Source organism: Coloeus monedula (assembly GCF_965178545.1).
Source record: "Coloeus monedula genome assembly, chromosome: 15".
Classification (NCBI taxonomy): Eukaryota; Metazoa; Chordata; class Aves; order Passeriformes; family Corvidae; genus Coloeus; species Coloeus monedula.
In genome coordinates, this window is record NC_138795.1 from 2,383,479 (window position 1) to 2,404,014 (window position 20,536).

Here is a 20,536-nt window from a genome sequence, read left to right on the forward strand (position 1 = left end):
TCCATCTGTAGTTTTCCATGTGCTTGAGGAAAGGTGGGCAGATGTTACCAGGTGCTGCTGTGCAAAATGAACAAGCTGAAGAAGAAAGATTTAATTGAGTGGAACAGGAATTACACAGTGAGTCAGTGCCGGGAGCAGAACAAATTCAGGTCTGTTGGCTCCCACTGCTCATCCCGTCCGCAGGATCGCAGCCTGGCTCTGTCAGAGCTGTCCTGAGCTGCTCTCTGCACATTATGTTCTCATCTTCCAGCAGACAGGAAACATAGAAATGTCATCTAAACAAAGAATTAACAGAATGAAGAGCTCAAAGTCAGTAGTTCCTATTTTCTGCCGCTGCTGCTGACTTCCTACCATTGTTTTGTTGTTCATTTAAACAGATTTACCTACTTGGTTGGAACTCTTCTTTAGAGTTCCTGCTGTTTATTGCCTGTGCTGGGTTGTAGGAGCTAAGTGCTCTTGCAGAGTTGTCAGAACACACACTTGTCTTTGGGTGGGAAGAAAAACAGCTAAAGAAAGGATTTCAGAATGAAACCTTGAACTAATATTTCCCAATGAAAATAGAAAAATTAATGCTTCTTGTACATGCATAGAGTAAGGTGTAAGAATACGGCAGCTGTACTTCTTCACCTGTTTTAGAGTGAATTTACTATGTGTAGAAATTCTTTGCTAGGTTTGTGGAACAAAATTGGAGATTTTTGCCCATCACAGGTACAGCAAGGACCACAGGAACTGAAAATGCAGAGGGCCTTGGAACTCAGTGCTTTTTTCGAGCAAAGTAAGAGAGGCTTTGCTTCAAAAGGACAGGCTTTTCTTGATGTTTCCCCAATTAAAGTCCATCCTTTCCTAGTTCAGAGACTTGCTCCAAAATGCTGGTCAGACCAGGTGTGACGTTTTTTCCAGTAGCAGCTCTTCAGCACCTGGGGAACATAATCCAGGCCAGGGCATTGCTGAGCAGTCTGTGTCCCTTGCCCAGCCTGCTTTTCATTCCTCTCCTCTCTCCCAGGGCAGTCTGGTGATGCCCAGCCCCTCTCAGGGTCACTAAGCAGAGGGGAGTTGTGTCCTGTTTGTGCCTTATTTGTATCCCAGATCCCAGCTGTTCTCCCAGGCCATCTTTACTGTTTCATTTCACATATTCTGTCCTTAGGCACATGGGATGGGGTAACTGATATTTCAGGCCATCTCTGCACACCCCAGCTGTTACATTGCTGAATAAGATCAATTTAACAAGTAAAGAGGTTAATCTATCTCTGGTCCTGGATGCAGGAGTTCTAGGGATGGTTTAAACAACTGTGAGTAGTAAAACTCCCCCCAACTACTTCAGACAGGCGTCTGGGATTTTATTCTTATTTTTTAAGTAAGTGGTATTTTGCTAATCAAAAGAGCACCATGTGTGCAAACGTGACTCAGCTGTGCTGTTTGTTCTACCTCTGCATCTCCCTCAGCTTGAGCTGTCACATTGAGAGCTAAATTGGTGGCTTTAGATTTATCTATTTTACAGAAGTAACTGTTTTGCTTTTCAAAATCTTAGCACGAGTGTCTGATGTGCTTTGTAGGAGGGAACAAAGCCAGAAAAGGGTGTTCTGATAGAAGTACCTGCCTGCCTTTGGTGGAGTGAGGCTGTGTCTAAGCCTGCTTGGTTTTATTTAGAGCTAAATGGCCTCTGAAGAGTTTAAAAGCCACCTTCTGGCTTGTGCTCCTCAGCTGGTGTGCTTGGGCTTCTGCTGCCCAGCAGGTTGTTGACAAAGCTGGGATCAATTGTCCCAAAGTCATTGTTTGGGAGCAGTGACCCAAGCTGCTGCCTGTTAAACAACTTGGAAGCTCTTAGCTAAGTGATTCGATTTTTTATTTAAAAATCTGGTTTTTTAGTAACACCAGAGTATTCTCTGTGCCTTCATCGCTTCTCTTGGTTTTTTCTAGCACTGTCTATTTTTATTTTGGTCTGTCTCAAGAGCTCGAGTCCAGGGGCAGCAGTTTCATAGGATGGGTCAGGTTGGAGGGGACCACAGTGGGTCACTGGTGCCACCTCCCTGCTCCAGCAGGGCCATCCCAGAGCAGAGGGCACAGGATGTGTGCAGACAGCTCTGGAATATCCCCAGGGAGGAGACCCCACAGCCTCTCTGGGCTCTGCTCGGGGCCGGGCCCTGCCCAGGGCAGCAGTTCTGCCTCCTGTGCAGGGGAATTGCCGGGCTCAGGCCCTGCCCGGTGCTCTGGTGCCATTGCTGGGCCCCGGAGCAGAGCCCGGGCCCTGCCCTGAGCCCTCCCTGCAGCCAGGGACACCCAGGGCTGAGGGCCCCTCTCAGCTGGGGCTCCTCTCGAGGCTGAGCAGCCCCGGCTCCCTCAGCCTGTGCTGGGCACGGAGCTGCTCCAGGCCCTCCTCAGCTGCGCAGCCTCCGCCGGCCCCGCTCCAGGAGCTCCAGGTCTCCACTCTTGATCTAGAAGCTACAGCCTGAGAACCTGGTTTGCTTCATATTTATGTTATGGATGCTGGGGAGAGGATGGGGAATGCCATCCCTGGGTGTTCCAGTGGCTGATCACAGACCCCACCGTGCCGGAGCTGGAGGGAGCCAGGTTTTCTCCTGGGCACTTCTAATTCTCAAGCTTTGCTCAGATGACCAGAGAAGCTGCCTGAGAAGTCAGCAGAGCACACAGATAGAAATGCTCCTTGTCACTAAGCAGCATGCCTCTGGTGGGAAGGTTTCTGCAGAAATACCGCTGGGGATTAAAGCCAGGGCGTTTCCATCTGGCCGTGTCTCCAGCCTGAATGATCCTGCTCTGACAGCAGGCAGGGCTTCCTTCTGATACCATGAATTCACATGGAAAATAACCAATAGGGCCTGGGTTTTTTCCTCCCCTTCTGCCTCCAAGCTGCATTGATTTAGGGGAGAGGGGAAACTTCTGAGACAGACACAGTGGTTAAACTCTGATCTCACCTTTGTAACACCAACCTCCTCTGAAGTGTTCGTGGAGAGAAAAAATGGAGTCTATTTGTGCACAGTCATCTTTGGAAGTCAGATGGACTTAATCCAAGGTATATTTACCATGACTGAGTTTCTCTCTGCTTCTCATGGCCTCCTTAAAAACGATGAAGTTTTTATTGTAGAGTGGGTTCTCAGCTGGAATTGGTGTCTCTGCTACGAGCCTTAATAGTAGCAGCTATTGAATGAATCATAGTCCATAAACTCTTCTGTCTCAAGGGAAGGGTCTTCCAGAGGTGGGAGCAGGAAGAATATGAGGAAACAAAGCTGTGTGGTGGCCCATCCTGTGGGCTATGGGAGACTCTTCAGAACCATCGTTCCAGCTCATTTCATGTGCACTCAGACGTGTTTCCTGAAGTGGGGCTGAGGTTGCTCATTCTCTTCTTGCTTCACACCTGCCTTGGTTTCCTGAATTGCTACTGCAGCCCTTCTGTCATGAAATCAGACTTCAGAACAGACCCAGTTATACAAATCTTGTGGGAAGAGCTGGTTGTCTTTGCATCAGATCTGTAGGTCCTGTGGGGAACCCAAATAAAGCGGATGGAACCAACAATCTCTGCTCTCTGGAATGCAGTAAAACAACAAAAAGGTTCAAGGAGGCAGATAGGAAATGGGAAGAGGAAGAGCAGAAGTCTGTTGAGTGACAAATCCCAAGGTTATGTCCTTGTCTCCAGGGAAAACTAATCCTCAAAGTTGAGGATGATTCGTCTCTTTAAAGGCACTTAAATAGAAATTGTAGCTGGCTGGATTGACTGATACCTACATGAAGTAATTAGAGAGGCTGGTGTAATTCTGAGGGATGAGGCCTAAAAATGAATTTGTTTAGAATGTCTAAATGACAGACGGTCTCAAAGAAAAGGCAGTGGGTGTTTTCAAGCCTGTTATCAGACAGACCTGCCTCAAAGTGACTCTTATCAAAAACCAAATGGATGCTGGCATAGGCTTGACTGTCCAGGGCTGTGCTTGGCACCTGCCTTGCTCTCTGCATATCTTCCACAGTGCTGTAGGTTTTTTTAATGTTGTTTTCATCAAAAGCAGTCTGGGATTGTTGTTTTGAATGAATGTTCCCAGAAATGCACAGCACAGCAGTTTTTCTACCCACCTGAAGAAGAAAACCAGTGTAACAAAGAGAGTAGTTTATCTTCTTTTCACAAAAAGCTCCTTTTTTTTTTTTCAAGACAGGGTTTTTTACAACTTAATGTCTGCATGGGCTGCCTGTGTGTCATTTCTTGAATGTGGCAAGTTCAGCGTGTAACGGTAGAAATTCTCTCTTCCACGTTGTAACTGGGTTTACTGGTGAGAACTTAATGAGTGGACTTTGTAAAGAACAGGCAAGCTCTTTGTTTAGTCAGGAATTGGTGTGTGTGTGGAGAAATAATGACCTCATGCCTTCTTGAGATTTGAGGTTTGCAGCCACGCTCTGATCCCCTTTGCAAGGAGGACTTGACAAATGGGGAAAACCAGCAGCGATACTTCACTAGAATTTATCTCCAGTTTGCAGCTCCTTGCTGATAAATGGGGAGGGGCATTACCAGCAAATGAGCAGAAGGGTAAACAACGTTTAGTAACTGCTTTAACCAGCTTTTACTCCCCTGTGCAGTGGCAAGGAAACAGTTCTTGCATGAAATAGTTCCTCAAAGGCCAGCTTAGCCTTGTTCACTTTATAGAACAGAGGACACTGCCTAAAAATGCAGGGTTAGCTGCTGTGTCAGGTTTAGAGCAAAAAAGGAGAGAGGTTTTGGTGTGACAGCTGTGTTTTCAAAAGGGCTGTGAAAAGACAGACTTACTCCTGCCTTCTGACTTAGGCAGCTGCCGTGGGAGTGAATTAACTGTACTGCAGATACATAAATATTGTGTGAGAAGAGGGATCTCCACAGAAATCTTGAATGGTGTGTCCCAAATCAGTCTCCCACCGAAGGGCTGAAGAGAGGAGTTGTTATTTCCCAGCTTCTTTGTGCTGTCTTTCCAACTGGACCCCTTAACTGAGGGGTTTTATTGATCCAGGAAGCCATCTCAGCCTAGAAAGGTGTATTATTCTTTATTTCCTCCCCATGTCTATGTGTCATAGTTGCCTTGCCTTTCTCTTTTTCAACCTGCAGCCCATTTCTTTCTCAGGGAAGTTGTGGTTCTTACCAAGAAGGAAACAGTCAGGGATGGCATTTCTACTGACCCTAAACCCCCTGTTTCCAAATCACAGAATCCCAGGATGGATCAGGTTGGAAGAGACCACAGTGGGTCACTGGTCCAACCTTTGGTGTCCAGACAGTTCTGGAATATCCCCAGTGAGGGAGGCTCCACACCCTCAAAGTTCACTTTTTCTCTCTGTATTTGATAGTTCCCCCTTTGTGTAGTTTAGTCACTTCTGCTGTAGAATTGCCAGTTGTTTGGTGAACTTCACAGTGAAGTTCTGTTTCTGCTGGAAAACGTGTTGTCCCTGCAAGTCACTTCAAGTCCAATTATTTGTTAGAGAAACAAATTGGTTCAGCAGCACCAGGCTGTCTCTTTTATTCAAAGAGATCTCAAAGCTACTGATGTGTAATAAAATGAAGGTAGTTGTTCACTCTACACTGGAGTCGTTATTGAGAGTGAGTAATGTCACCAGGAATTGGTGACCTCAGCTCCAAATGTGGTATCTGCTGAAAAATAGATGCCACTTCTCCAAGCTGGTGAATATGGGAGGTGGAGAATCAAGTGTTGTTTCAACACCCACATTCTTCTGGGTGAATCACAGCCACGGACCCTTTCTGCTGAGACAAGATGACAATGGTGTATTTACACCACCACTGACCTGCTAAAAGTGGAATGTCAGCCATGATACTGGTTGGGTTTTTATTTTTTTTTAATCATCTTTGACATCAGAAATGTAATTTGCTCACATCCTCTAACTTTCAGGATGTGCTGAAGTAACTACAATAGAGCCAGTATGCTTCAAAAAGAAGACTGATGTTTAAATATTTGGTTCTCCTGGGGAAAAAACATCATCTGCCCGAAGAACAAAACCATTTGTCCCATCTGTGAGCATTAATGCTAAATTTCTGTCTGGAAAGGGACAAAAATTAATCTTTTTGCTGCTGATTTACAATGCTCGAATTCTGTTCTGTGACCAAGTGCCCCATGAGAATGTGTTACAGTTCTGCTTGATTAACTGGAATCCAAAATACAGTCCAAGAGCTCCAAGACAGCCTTTCCCTGGCCCCTCAGGTAAATCAGTAAAACCAGACCTTGCAGAAGGGTACATGAAAACATCCCACTCAGAGCTGTGGTTCAGAGCTCCTCAGAGCTTCTGCTGTGTCTTTGCAGGGAGTCCACACAGGGCATCTGTAACTTTGGGAGAAATTCACCCCTGGGTGCCATGGCCAGTGCATCCCTCCTGTCTTTGTGCCAGGGAGGGATGGGCAAATGCTGGAAACTGAAGGAGGAATTAGTGTTTTTCCTTCTCTGATATGAACTCCTTTGGGTATCAGAGTTTCTCTTTGCTACAAGACATTCAAATTTAACCAGTGTCTAGTTAGTTTTACTTATAAGTCGTTGGAGTTTTTTAATTGCCTCATGTTCTTTGCTTCTTGCTCATGAAAAACGTAACAGCATCTGACAGAGTTGTTAGGAAAGCTCTTTTCAAATTCCAGAGATGTCAGAGAGGATTTTTCTGTTTGGAGGTGTGGAAATCTTCAGTGAAATAATGTATTTATTACTTCATTTCCTGAAATATTTCGGGTCCAAACTTGAAACTGTTCAAGTGTACATAAAGCCCTGGCAGGAAGCCCTGCCTGTGGCAGCTCCTGCTGAGGGAGTGAGCTCATCCCCTGCTCAGGGCAGGCAGGTGAAGCATCAAGTCTAGAAAAAACTGCAGTGTTTGGGTCCCCTGCCCTCCCTGCCACTCATCCAGCACTGTCAGTCACAGCTCAGGTGAGACCCCACCTGCAGAGCTGCCCCAGCCCTGGGGCCCTGCACAGGAAGGAGCTGGAGCTGCTGAGAGAGGCCAGAGGAGGCTCCAGGATGATCCGAGGGATGGAGCAGCTCTGCTGGGAGGAAAGGCTGCGAGAGCTGGGATTGTTCAGCCTGGAGAGGAGAAGCTTTGGGGTGACCTCAGTGTGGCTTTTTAGTGCCTGAAGGAGCTACAGGGAAGATGGAGGGGACTATTGACGAGGGATGAGGGGCAGGACAAGGAGGAATGGATTCACACTGAGAGAGAGTAGGGTTAGATTGGATATTAGAAAAAAAATCCTTCCCTGTGGGAGTAGGGAGGCCCTGGCACAGGGTGCCCAGAGAAGCTGTGGCTGCCCCTGGATCTCTGGAAGTGTCCAAGGCCAGGTTGGATGGGGCTCAGAGCACCCTGGGCTAGTGGGAGGTGTCCCTGCCCATGGCAGGGCTTGGAATGAGATGCTCTTTAAGGTCCCTTCTAACCCAAACTGTTGTGTGATTCTGTGATATATTTCTGTCTGAAGAAAAAATCTGAGTAGCAGCAGCTCATATTAATCTAGGTACAACTTTTGAAATCCTTCTAACACTTACTGGTGCTTGAAATCTGCCACCCTTTTGTTTGGCTCCTTCGAGGTCACCCTCACTATTTCCAAGAAGACTGTGGCACTTCTGTCCATCAGAGAGCTGAAATTCTGCCCCAGACCTGGTTTAATCACACAAAGATTTGTGAATTCTGTTTGAACCTAGTTAGGAATCACCCCTGCTCATCTCTGTGATGCTGTTTTACCAGTTTGTTGACATTCCCACCGGGAAAGTGAGAGTTTTTTGCCGTGTCCTTTCAACTCTTGGATTGATAAAAAAGTATTGTAGCATTCCCTCATGTTAGTTATGAATGTTGGTTCCTGCGAACCTCTGACATTGCCAAACAGCCTTTTTTTATTTCTTTGTTTGCAACCCTGCTCTCCATTGAAAGAAAAGACACTATAGATGTGTCAGGAAATTCCTGCTGATGACAGCCTGGTTCTATCTTTAGGCTCATATTCTGGAATTGCAAGGCCCAGCCTTCCCTTTATGAGAACACATATGACCTGGAGGAAGAACTTTCCTAGCAGCAAGTTTGTTGTTTCCACTCTGATTCGATGTTAATTGATTAACTCAAAGATACAACTTCGCCTTACAAGTCTTGTCTTTCTGAGGGGAGGAAGAAAGTTGTCGAAAGCTAAATATAAACAACGTGCAGTGGAAAATGCACGTGCCTGCTCTGTGAGTGTGAAGTGATGTCTCCCTTCCTAAAGCAGGAGAAGCTGCAGGTTAAGGGAGTTCACTGAGCAGCTGTAAATCTACAGCCTGATTTCTTGTGGCCATGTAGGATGACTCCCAGACTCTCCCAGTGGATGCTCAGCGTGGCACAGGGTGTCTGTGCCGGATGAGCTGGCAGGTACAGCCCCTCTGAACATCCCGTCTCCCTGCAGCATTAGTAATACCTTCCACTGCTTTGAGTACAGCAGGGAGCTGGGAGGCAGCTTTTGCAACAGAGCACAAGGTTCCTCTCTGTTCTCAGGGTACAAATACTCCTCTGAGTGACCAATGCCTCAGGAACCTGGAGGCTTGTTGGAATTTTTACTGCAGGTGCTTGCAGGAACGTCTGACCTGAGGGCAAGTAAAACCTGTTCCCCTTTGCCGTGCACACAGCTCCGTGGCCTCCTCCCTCATGCATTACAAATCATCTCTGGTGTCTAATCCTCATTCTTTTCTCTTCCCGGGACAGTGTAAGTGCTCTCCTGGGATTGCTTTCAGTTCTGGGAGGTAGGCAAGGAGCCAGTGGCAAAAGGAGAAAGGTTTTTCTAGTGGAGGCAGATTTTTAACCCTTAGGTCTGATGGGAGCTTTCACAAATCTCTCATTTCTTGGGACCTATGGTCTCCTGTTACAATAACTCTTGTCAACTTCAAAGATTTGTTTGAGACATTTGCTTGATTCACTTATTTTTGCAATGATATGTAATTAATGAAGCCTTCTTTGGGGTTCTGTCCTCACTGCTAGCATTTAATCTCTCTGGTGTATCACAAACATACTTTTCAAGCTGTCATTAAATCCTTTACATTTCATATCTTCTTCTAACTTGGCGTTTAAATCAGAGTTCACAAGATGGCTCTGTGTCCTGGCCATGCCATCATTCATCATTCTCCTCAAACTTTGATGTCATTCGGGCTTCCCACTTGCCCTTCTCTGAATGCATAAACCCCACTGCTCTTTTCACTAACCAAGATCAGACTGAGGAAATTGTATAAATTGTGGCCAGTATCAGATGCCTTATGAGCAGTTGCCTGGAACCCTGAGGATTATTGGTTCCTTTGCCAGACTATGAACCCTCAGAACATGTCTTTTCCAAGCAATTGATTGTTCTGCCAGGAGACTTGCACATAGCCAGTCCTTTTTCTTTTGGGCTGGTGGTCATTTGGATTTACTTGTATCACACATCAGTGAGCAAAATTTAAGCAGCAGTGTTTGCCTCTTACTCCAAACTTGTCATTTTCCATTCCTTTATTGTTGATTGTTGTGATCATTTCAGCATCCTTGTGCAAGCTTTAATACTCCTTCCCTCCTTGCCTTCCCTTCTTCTTGAGTCAGGCTTTGGATGGCATCCTTCAGGCTTCTGCTTTCATCCATAAAACCTTAGCTGAGCACTTCTTGTAGTGTCTCTGCCTAATCCAAGCTTACTTAGGCCATGTAAAAGTTAATTTGTGGTGTTGGGTGTTACTTACGTGAGTAAAATGACAGTCAGAGGAGAGAACTCTGCCTCATGTGACATCAGCTTTCCAGACAGTTGTTTAAAAAGCTAGAATTCTTTTTCTTTAATGCTATGATGGGTCATCATTTCAATACTAGCAAATATTTCTGGTTGTGAGAACAAACTTCCTTTTATAGTATCCACACGCTGCTGTTTTTACTGAATCCAGCCTGGAGCTGTTTCCTATTTCTGAGTGTTCGCTCACACTCAGCAGCTCCTGGTGTTCACGTGCTCTGTCTCTCTCTCTCCCTCTGTGTTTCTCTCTCAGCTTTTTTAGCTTTGTTGATCTATTATTGTGACTTTGGCCAGACGACGCCAGCTTTCAGCATTTAATGGGCTGGGAGAGCAGCAGCTTCCTCTGCCTGTGAGACCGTGATGTCATCAGCTACTTTGGGTTCTTTCACCATCCTGATGCTTCTGGTGGATGTGGAAAGAATGCAAGCAGCACTTTCCAGATGTTCTCAGGGCAGCTGGAAAACCCTACATGGATTGTTTGGTTGGGGAATATTGCTGGGCTGTGTAGGAGGTGGCAGGGGGAAGGGTCATGAAAACACAGCTCCTGTGCAGTGTTGCTGTCAGGTGTCTCACAGAGGGTTGTTGGGGTGTTAAGTGATTGCACAGCTTATTCAGGGCTCGAGCTGGGCAGGTGAAATATCTTTCAACCTGCTCTCCATTCCCTCTCTTCCATTTCTTCCTCCAGCTTCAACTTCTGAGTGAAGCACAAGATCCTTCTGATCTCATGCAAGGCAAATGGGGTTTTGTTCATGCAGTGCCTCAGTTATCTCAGCAGTTGAAGACTAAAGAAAGAACAATGATCTAGTTTTTAAACTCCCATTATAATATTTGGTGTAGTAGGAGCTACTTAGTAAACACAGGGGTGTTTCATGCTGGTGCAGTATAGACTGGGAATTTGGAAGCTGGTGCTTCTCATGCCTCTCCAGGGCTGGAAAAAGCATCAGCTCTCACCCACTTGTGGCATATCCAAAAAAGTCTATTTTGGGGCAGAAATGGTCACTTCGTTCTTTAGGGTGGGTGGGTGGGTGTTTTTAATGCACTAATTAATTTTTACTGAGTGGTGGAAAAACTGATGTCAGAGCTGCACTGCGGTTGGGCGTGCAGGAGCACAAGGTGGCAGGAAATAATACAGCTAACACAGGAGGGCAGGGAGAGTTTAACCATGGGCAGTTTAAAATAGCAAAGCTGAGCCCTATGGATATTAAAAGCTATGACTGAATCAAAACAACCGTCTAATATTAACCTGGATTTTGCTGGGGGAGGAACAAACCTGTTGGGTTAATTTCTGTTGTTGTATCCAATGTCCAAGGGATTTTTTTTTGTCTCAACACCTGGATTTCTGACTTTGGGGTTGTCTATTTTTGGTTTGGCAGGATACAGACTACAAGGGGAAATATAGGTTGTGTTTCACTGGGGTTTTTTTTTGCCAGGCATCTTTATTCAGGAGTCTGTAGAGTATCCTTTCCCTTTTACAGTGGTCTGTAAACTTGTCCAGCATGACTTCTTGCCTGGCTCCTCTCACAGTTCAGATTGCACAGATCCACAACAGGGAGGCGGAGGGAAGTGCTTTGGAAACAGGAGCCAAGACAGAGCACAGTTACATAATTGTACAGAAGAAAAGGGCTTTTTTTTTGTTTTGTTTTTCCTTCCCATATCCTCCTGCCTACTGAAAAAATGGTGTTGGAAAGCTGGGTGGAAAAAACTTCAGCATCGTTCATCCCTGTGGGGGCATGAAATATATTGAAATGTTCCACCTGTTTTATGGCTGTTGCTTTTCCTCTTTCAGGTTTGACATCTACAGGAAGGTGCCAAAAGACCTTACACAGCCAACCTACACAGGGGCCATTAGTAAGTAACTTCTTTTTGATGTCCTTGCATAGCCCTGGTCTAAAATTAAAGATTGTTTGGCCTCTCTGTCTGCAGGGAATTTTTTTTTTAAGGGATATTAAGCATTGGAAAGTCCTTTGTTGCTGAGACAGCTTGTTCTGCCCATCAAACAGTGGCACAGCTTGTGTGAATTCAGAATTGTGGCATCCCAGAATGGTTTGGGTTGGAAGGGACCCTAAAGAGCCTCCAGTCCCAACCACCGATAGCGATCCACTCTCACTCCCATGTATCAATAACACAGACTTTGGCTGATACAAATCTCTTGCCTTGGGCCCCTTGTCCTTCCTTCCTGCTCCTGAGGGAGGCTGGAGGCTGAGTAATGCCATTTCTCACAATTATGTGCAGCGAGCTGGCTGGGCAGAGGGCTTGGTAAACATCGATCAGGCTGATCCTGCCAGGCCTGTAATTACCCTCCGAATGCAGCCTTCCTGTGCCATTGAGCAGGGACTTCCTTTGATCAGGGAGCTGTGCTCCAGTCAGCCATTCTGCTAGATGGGTCAGTAGTCTTGTATGTCATTGCTGACGTGAGTGATGTCACATCCCCTGGTGACAGCACGCAGGACTGAGTCAGTGCCAGTGAATCAGGACACAAAGGAAAGCCCTCTGTGAGCTGAAGAAACTCCTCGCTGTGAGCAGGGTCGAAGAACAGGTTGTCCAGGGTGGTGTGGAGTCTCTGTCCTTGGGGATGCTCAAAACAACCAGAGCTGGTCCTGAGCAAGCTGCTCAGAGCAGGGGAGTGGGACAGGATGATCTCCAGAGAGGTCCCTGCCAGCCTCAACTATCCTGTGCTTCTGTGAAGATAACACATTTCCCTAAATATTTACCCTCAGAGTCCTTGTCCCCTGAGTTCTCCTGGCCACTGAATTATTTGTATCCAGACTCCCTTTTAGGTTTGCTGAAGTTATGAACAAAGGGCTTGACTCAAACTGTTTGGGAATTCAGAGGCGGATGAGATTGAGTGTTTTGAAAGAACACTTTGAACTTGTGAGTGATCCTGCCTTCTCTTCTGTTTTGGAAACTAAGAGTTCCCACACTGTAACTGGGCTCCCTTTGAGAATTTGTCTTGTTATGAATCACCTGCAAAAGAGTATTTTAGAAGCAAAAAAAAACCCATCAAAGGCCGTCCAGTTTAGGCTTTCTGATCTGCAGTAAACAGCTCAAGTGATAAGTCTGTTGTGGGAAGGCTTGAAGGTTGTGACTCTTACTTAAAATTATTAGCTGACTTATTTCTCTCTATTGTTATTTGCAGCTTCTCAGGCTTTGATTTTTCTTCTCTAACTGGTTCTCCTTCTTTTTCTCTGAGTGTTTTTAGACAGGCTGATAGAAGCTTCTGAACCACAGAGGCAGCCAAGAAACTGGTGGCTTTGCCTGTGAGGATCTTGTGAGCAGCTTTCCTAATGGGCTTTTCTGTCTGACCAAACCTGAGGCTTGTAATTTGGAAGCCACTAATCTTAGGTGTTGTAGGAGGCCGTGGATGAGACCAGCCCATTGCCAGGCCAGTTGGAAGCCTGGGAAGGTTGCATGACTTGGTGATAAAATGCTTTAGGGAAGTCAGCTTGTGTTAACATTGGGGGCTTGAGTGTAGGGGAAGGTTCTGCCTCTCAAAAAATGATTTAAGGTTTAGTAATTATGTGAAATTACTACGACTGCAACTTTATTTTGGCTTTCTTTAAGTCCTTCCTTTAAGTTTCTTTAAGCTTTACAGGGCAGATATAAAATAGCCCATAGTATCTAACTATTAATTTGGGCCTTTTCCATATGATTTCTGCTGAAACCTTAGTTCAGTATCAACTTCTGGTGCTGAAGGCTTTCTGGAATAGGAATGGACTTACTGCAGGATTTCAGCAGTGGGTTTTGGATTGTAAAAAGGTCAATTTTCAAAAAAGGGTTGAGGTTTATTAGGGAAGAAAGCACAGAGCAGATTACAGAAGAAGAGAGGTGGAAAAGAGCAGCTCTGCTCCTGCCACCAGTGTGTAAGGAGCCTGGGCTGAATGGGCCAAGGCTTTTAGGGAAGAAGCACCTAGGAGACAGTAAGTGTTGGGGGATTTTGGTGGAGAAAAGCAGGTGGTCTCGAACATGAGCAAGTTCAGAAAACACCTGGAGGGTTATCAATGCTTTATTTAAAGTATGGATTTCTGATTCCCAAATTTGCAGTGAACGCCACATACAAAGTACTTCAGGTCTGTGTGGCACCCACTCAGCTACAAACAAGTTTTGTAGGAATAAAGGAACCAAGAGCAATCCACTGCTGTTTACTTCAAGTGAGGTTTCTCCAGAACAACACACCCACTCTGCTGTGGACTTCTCTGGGAAGTGTGCAGAAGTTACTCATTCCTTTTCCTCCATAAACCTCCCTTCTTCAGGCAGCACCCCTGTGCCCTCACCCAGCCATGCTGTTGTCCCTCTTCCACCAGTTTTTGCAGGCCTTCCCACCCTGTGTAGCGTGTCTGTGGTGCCAGTGTGACAGACGTGGTGACAGCCTGGCCATGTTTGGGTACAGAGGCAGCAGCAGCACTCCTGGCTGGCTGACAGTTGGCATCTGGCTGGACACGAGCAGCGGGGCTCTGGAGAGGAGCCTGCAGCCCAGGCAGCTGCTGTCACGATCCTGCTATCCAGCCATCAGTGTGGATGCATAGTTTGCGTGCACATGTTGTATGCACACATGGAAATGTTATCTAGAAATACTCTGTGCTGTTTTGGGGGCTGGAGTTTTTAAATACACATCAGGAAATATCGAAGTTATGATTCACACGGCGCCTGTAACAGGACCCATTCCTTGTGCTTCATAGCAGTTTGCTCCACTGAATAATAAATACTATCAATTTTATGCCTTAATATAGACATGGCTCCACGTTCTCTCAGCCTGTGTGATGTGCTAAACACTTTGCCTTTCTCTCATTTCTTGTAGGGTGGGGAGGCAGAGCCGGGAATGTACGTAGACGGGGTATGTAGTAGAAGGGATTTGTACAAAAAGGTTAGTGCAGGCATAAAAACCTTGGCAGAGTTTCCCATCCTTTTGGGATTGCAGATTAGCCAACAGCAGTGTGTCTACACCAGCAACCTTTGATATATCGATCATGTTATCATATTAGAGCTTTAAAAAACCTGTCTCAGATGTTGTAGGAGCTCTGTGGGAACGTTGCCGTGCTCTTGCAGTTAAACGAAGCTTTATGCATGAATTGTTTGATTCTGTCTGATCCCAGCCTTTAATCTACTTTTCCAAATATCATGCTCTTGTCAAATGTGGGTGGTAGGACTGCACATTTGCATGGAAGCAAGTAAAAGCCTTTGCTGTGAAAGAAGCAGCTAAAGCACCCCGTGCATAAATTCCTGCTCTGGGAACGTCGTCTGTGCCTGCAGCTCCACTCTGAGAGAGGAGCTCCTGTTCTGCATCTGAGGAAACGCTGCCTCTGGAGACAGAGTAACTGATAATGCTTCCACATGAGTCTCATGCCAAAAACTCCCCCTGCCCTGAAAATGTTTGTGTATAGGAGGAGTTTAACAGTCAGTGCAAGTGTCCACTGTCCTCTTTCCCAGAGCGTCCGGCAGCATATGCCCGAGGAAGAGCAGGAGGGGGCAGGTTAAACACTTCACCAGGCTTTGCTCAGTTGGCTTCTGAGCTTCCTAAGCTGGAGTTGGTTCCTTTGGGTTTCATATTCCTCAATGAATTTCTTCCTCAGGGCATGTATGAGTCCTTTTCGTAATCTGATTTTATTTCTTAAACATCCTCAGCATCCATAGTCAAGAATCTTCAGAATTTAGTTAAGTGTTGTGTAAAGGAAAACCTTCTCTTGTTTTTAACCTCCCCTTTCCCTGTTGTTCCCATGCTGGAAGAGACAGTGAGTGGTTGTTCCCCATTCACCTCCTTCAGGCTGCTATGATTTTATGTCCCCTTCTCATGTCCACACTCAGTAATCTCTTTTACAGCTTCAAAACTGCCTCTGTGGTTTGAAGACTGGGAAAAGCATTGAGGAGCTTTGAAAGTCAGCCCCTGCCAGGCACTTCAGAGCATTCTGGCAGGGTTTTTTAGATATAGGTTAGTGGAATTTTACTGTGCTGTATTTGGTAAGTATTGTTAGGAACCTTCACTGCAAGAGCTGAATTAAAGATGGGCTTGAGGAAGCAAGTACTGGAAAAGGAAATATTTTGATGATATAAGTGGCAGAGAAGAAAGTTTCAAAATTGGAAGAGAGACGAAGCTCTGGGAGAGAATTCGGTCAAGAGAGTTAGTAGTACCAGGCTTTCCTAGAAGTGCTGGAGAGCAGAGAGGTCTGGCTGATGCTGTGGAAAGCCTTTATGGGATTATAACAAGCAGCAAGGAGTATGGGAAGCAATTAAAGAAAAAAGCCTTGTCTATGTCAAACACTCTCCCTTGCCAGAGATCAGAGATCTCGTGTCTCTCTGTCAGTGATCAGCAGTACAAACACTGGATCTACTCATCTCCTGCCTTGGTTTCTTTTTCTGGGTTCTTAAGTAGGTGTGGATGTTCTCACAAGAATTTGCTGCTGTGCTTTAAAGCAGACCTTTCTCCTCCCCAGCCTGTGGTGCCCCGTGCCAGGGGTTCAGCTGGGTCACAGCCCTGGTGACCTTCTGTGTCCTGACAGCCAAGACTTGGGAGCAACTGTGTGGCCATCTCAGGTTTCTCTTCAGGAATTAGTATCCCTTCTTGCTTCCTGTTTTCCTACTGGTTTTCAGGGCTTTTTTCCTCTCTTTCCCTATCCTAGCGAATGGATTTTTTTTAATCCATTGTTAATCCCTTGCACTTTTGAGAGAGTCACTAAATGAATCCACAGCTGAAATTCTGATGAGGAAGGGGAAGCAACGCATTTTTCTTTCCTCAGGACTGGAAGAATGAAGCACAAGGCTTTAGGTCACTCGAGGGTCTGGCTCAGTACTTGCCCTCAGCTCCTCTTTCCTTCCCGTGCCTCTCGCATTCTCTACCTAGGGAGTTTGGACCAGGGCAGTTTTGTGATAAAATTGTTCCCAGCCTGTTGCTGCTTGAGCTTCCCGAAATAATGGGCAGTTGGGGCTGTACAGGTCATGTGGAATAAAGTTGAGGAACAGGGCTTTTTTTTAATGTATTTCTCAACCCCAATTGGTGGCTCTGGTGAAGCGGTCATTTCACAGAGGGCTGTGCTGGGATCGAGGGGTTGTGCTGGGGTTGTGCTCCGGCTGTCACGGCCCTGGAAGAGCCTGTCAGTTCCTGCTTTACCCTCCTGTGAGTGATTCATGGTGAATTTGGGTATTGTATTTAATAAAGAGACACTCTGCAGCCCTGTCTCCTTGAGCTGGCTCATCCTTGTCTGCTCCAGTCATCCCTGATCCATAGGATTTACAGCTGTGCTTCCTTCCAGTCCCTCCTGTGTGGGTGACTCTGTCACTGCTGCTTGAATGTCCCTGGTCAATGGTTGGAATAATTTCCTGGTGAAGAGTAAACAGTAACATTCCAGTTTCCTTGGGTTCCCTCCTTGCAGCTCCAGGTTGGAATTCTTAGGAAAGGCATGGGACTTCTCTGGGTACTTCACAATTCCTTCAGTGGGAATTTTCCCTCTTTGGAGAGTCAATATGTCAGCAAATGGAGAAATTACAGCAGTGAGGCACTGGCTGCACTAGTCCAGTATTGCCATGTCTCTGCTGTCCCAGCTCTAGGAGTGCAGCCTGTGAGGTGACTTACACAGCTTTGGGACTTGACAGAGAACCAAAATGTGTCCTCATCCCCAAAACACCATGTTAGGGAACTGTGTGCTGTCAAAGCAAGGAGGTGCTGGTTCTTTTTGTCTTCTGGAGGTTTTAATAGTAATAAAATTGGGAGCCAAGGGTCCAAAGAAGTTGTGTTGTCAAGAAGCTCTGTCAAGAAGAGGGAGGGCTGGCAGACCAGCATTGTGTGCTGAAGATGGAGAATGCAGGAGCTGTGGGGAGGTGGAAATCATGATAGAAGAAGTGACCCAAAAATGAAGATGTGTGGATATTGGCATGGCATTGAGCTCACTGCTCTAGTGGGCTCCTCTGGGTCATGGGCTTTAAAAAATTGTTAATTCTCAGGTGTGTATGGGGGGATATGGCTGTGTGAAAACAGTTGTTGTCTTTGTTAGACATACAAAACTAACCTTTTCCTCTCCTCCCCTCTGCTCCAGTCTCTGTCTGCTGCTGTCTCTTCATATTGTTTCTCTTCCTGTCGGAGCTCACCGGATTCATAGCCACTGAAATGTAAGTAAAAGTCATGTTTGCCCTTGTTTGTGTGGATGTGAATCCTTACAGCTTTACTGTTATCTGAGAGAAATATTCCTGTAATTTCACTAGGTCACTTAGTTGCCTAATGGGTTTGGGATTCCTTTAGGTTGAGTCCAAATTCTCAGACATCCATTCAGCTTTTTAATTTGCTAAAATTAATAGGCAAACTCGGTTCTGAACTATTTTTGATAGAGGAAGCTGTTCCAGACCTGCTTGATCCTTTATTAGCTGTATGCTGGATTGCATAATTAGCAGCATGGAAAAATGGATTGCATAAAATAAGAATTATTAGTTTAATATCAATAATTGGGGTTTTTTTTAATAATGTCAGAGCTGAATTTCTGATTCATGCAGGCAGCTTTATTAATGTGTGAAGTTTTTCTTCTTCTGTGGAGCCTTACTAGGAAACCTTGTTCACAGTTTTTGTGCCTGAGGACAAGTTGCTCCAGGTGGTGACAGCTTTGAGAAAAATGGAAATAATTTCTACTTTTAAAAATTGCTCATTGAACAAGCATGAAGCACTTGTTAACACTGAGTTAATCAGACTTTTATTTTTTCCCCTGTTCTCATGTTCTTCCTGCCTCAAAGTAAACTTTTAGTAACCATTAACACATCTACCTTTGTTTGGGGCTCTAGGAAACGTTCTCCATCACCCTGCTGATGTGGCAGTGAGCTCACTGAGTGTGAGGCACAGTTCCTGGATAGCTGGGAAGGGTGGAACTTCTGTCAGGCTCACATGATGGTCCTGATAGCAACAGATGTCAGAGCTGAGCAAAAAGGCTCTGCAACCTTGGGCTCCTGGGCCGTGATCAGATTGGCTATTCTGATAAGCAGGAGGCTCTCTCATTGTTTTTGTGCAGCTCTGTCTTGGGTCAAGAATATAATTTCAGGAATAATGTTAATGTTGACTAATGTTTAACTGAAGGCAGGAGTGTAATCAAGCTGGAGATCATTTTTTGTGCCTGTTGCACGTTTGCTTCAGAGATGGTATCTCAGATCTCTTGCTTGCTCACTGTTTCTTTGAATTCAGTTTCGTGTGTTTGCTTGTGAAATCCGGGGTCACCTTATGGAGCACTTCACAGAGCTGAGTTTTCTTGGCTTTCTTGTTTTAAAAAACAGATTGCTTCAAGTAAAGCAGTGCTTTTTCTTGCTGTCCTCTTAGATCTCATTCTCTTGCCTGGTTTTCTTTTTCTTTCAGTTAATGCTTTACAGGAGGAGTTAGTGATACCTAGTTTTGATCAGTTATTTGAGTGCCCATGTAGTGGCAGTTTCCTGACTAGAAATTCCTCTTTGAACTGCACAATTGCATAATTCTCTGAGGCCTCTTCTTGCTTTTTCCTTAAGAAGATGATGCATTTTCCACAAAAGTATTGGGAAGTGCTGTAAGCATGCTCAGCTGGCAAGTTCCTCATTAAAACCTCGGAGGGATGGTAAGTGCCTTTCCCAGCAGGAGCTGCGTGGGGAGGAGGTGTTTGCAGGCAGTAAAGCAGTAAAATTTTAGAGGGGATGTTATTCAAGAGCCTGGGACAAATGACTGCAGGAACCTGATTCGTCATGGTCTGTCCAACACAAAAGCTCACACGAAAGAGTAGGAAAACCTCCTTCTGATGAGTTACAAGTCATCAGACTCTTGCTGGGAACGTTCACCCCCAGCACTTGTGAAAAGGCTCTCCCAGAACAGCGGAAATACTTCAGAAAGTCACTTCAAGTCCTTCCCAGTTCAGCGACTTCAAAAGCTGGAGTAAACTTTTCTTTTTCCGTTTCTTACTCGTTGGTTTCTCTTCTGAGAAACCCAGCACAAGTTGTTGTGAGCCTCTTGTGGTTCCCTTTCAGTCAGGTGTTACTGGCAGTGTGCTGTGAGGCAGCAGAGCCTCATCATTGGGAGTAAGAATTGGTAGCTCTGCGTGGTCTGGAACTTGTGAGAACTCTGTGCCACCATTTGAACTGGTCATAGCAAATAACAGGGGAAATACTGTCTCAGAAAGGTTTCTGAGCCTTGTTTGCCCGTGATCCAAATACTTAGAAAGATATGGAAGATTCCTTACGTGCAAACTGTTCAATTCTCATCAACTTTCAATGCAAGCTTCAAGGTTTTTTTGTATTAAGAGTCTCCTACAACAGATACCTCACCCAGATTGACGTTTCCCAATGCCAGCCAGGACCTGAATGGTTAACAGGTGTGCAGCTACATGGGATGAACTTTCCTGCTTTGTCACTGCCAGCTGTGCTGTGAGACTGCATCACTCTTTCTCCTTTTGTGTCCGTATTTCCCTTCAAGCACTTGTCAGAGCCAGGTTGGGTGGGGAGAGCTGCACAGTTTTGATGGCAGGGTGAAATGAGAGCACTTGGCCTGGTGTTTTACATCAGAGATGGGGCAGGTTCCCTGCTGGGCACTCCTGCCTCCTTCAGAGCCCTGTTACAGCGAGTAGTTGTGTGTGGGGTGTGTGCAGGGACAGCTCCTTCAGGGCAACCTCAGCAGTGGTGCCCACAGGATTCACAGGATTCACTGTCTGACTCTCACCACCGAGAGGTTCCCTTGGTAGCTGCATTTACAGCAAGAGGTTGCTGTGGTTTGTTGAGCCCGTGCTGCAACATGAGAAAAGAAGGTCTGCTCTGCACCACACTAACCCCAAACACTCACTGGCTTCTGCCCACTGCTGGACTTTCTTCCACCTGAATGCAGCAGCCTCAGTGCCTGGTATTACTCGAAATCTCAGT

The 20,536-nt window shown here is 45.8% G+C and overlaps 1 protein-coding gene across 1 annotated transcript in view; it reads left to right on the forward strand.

The window, feature by feature from the left end:
* ERGIC1 (endoplasmic reticulum-golgi intermediate compartment 1) overlaps positions 1 to 20,536 on the forward strand; it is a 58,346-nt gene that overhangs the window by 10,327 nt on the left and 27,483 nt on the right. The window contains exons 2-3 of the mRNA XM_082291562.1: positions 11,487 to 11,548; positions 17,722 to 17,794. Coding sequence (XP_082147688.1) covers positions 11,487 to 11,548; positions 17,722 to 17,794 — 135 coding nt within the window. The remainder of the gene's footprint in view (positions 1 to 11,486; positions 11,549 to 17,721; positions 17,795 to 20,536) is intronic.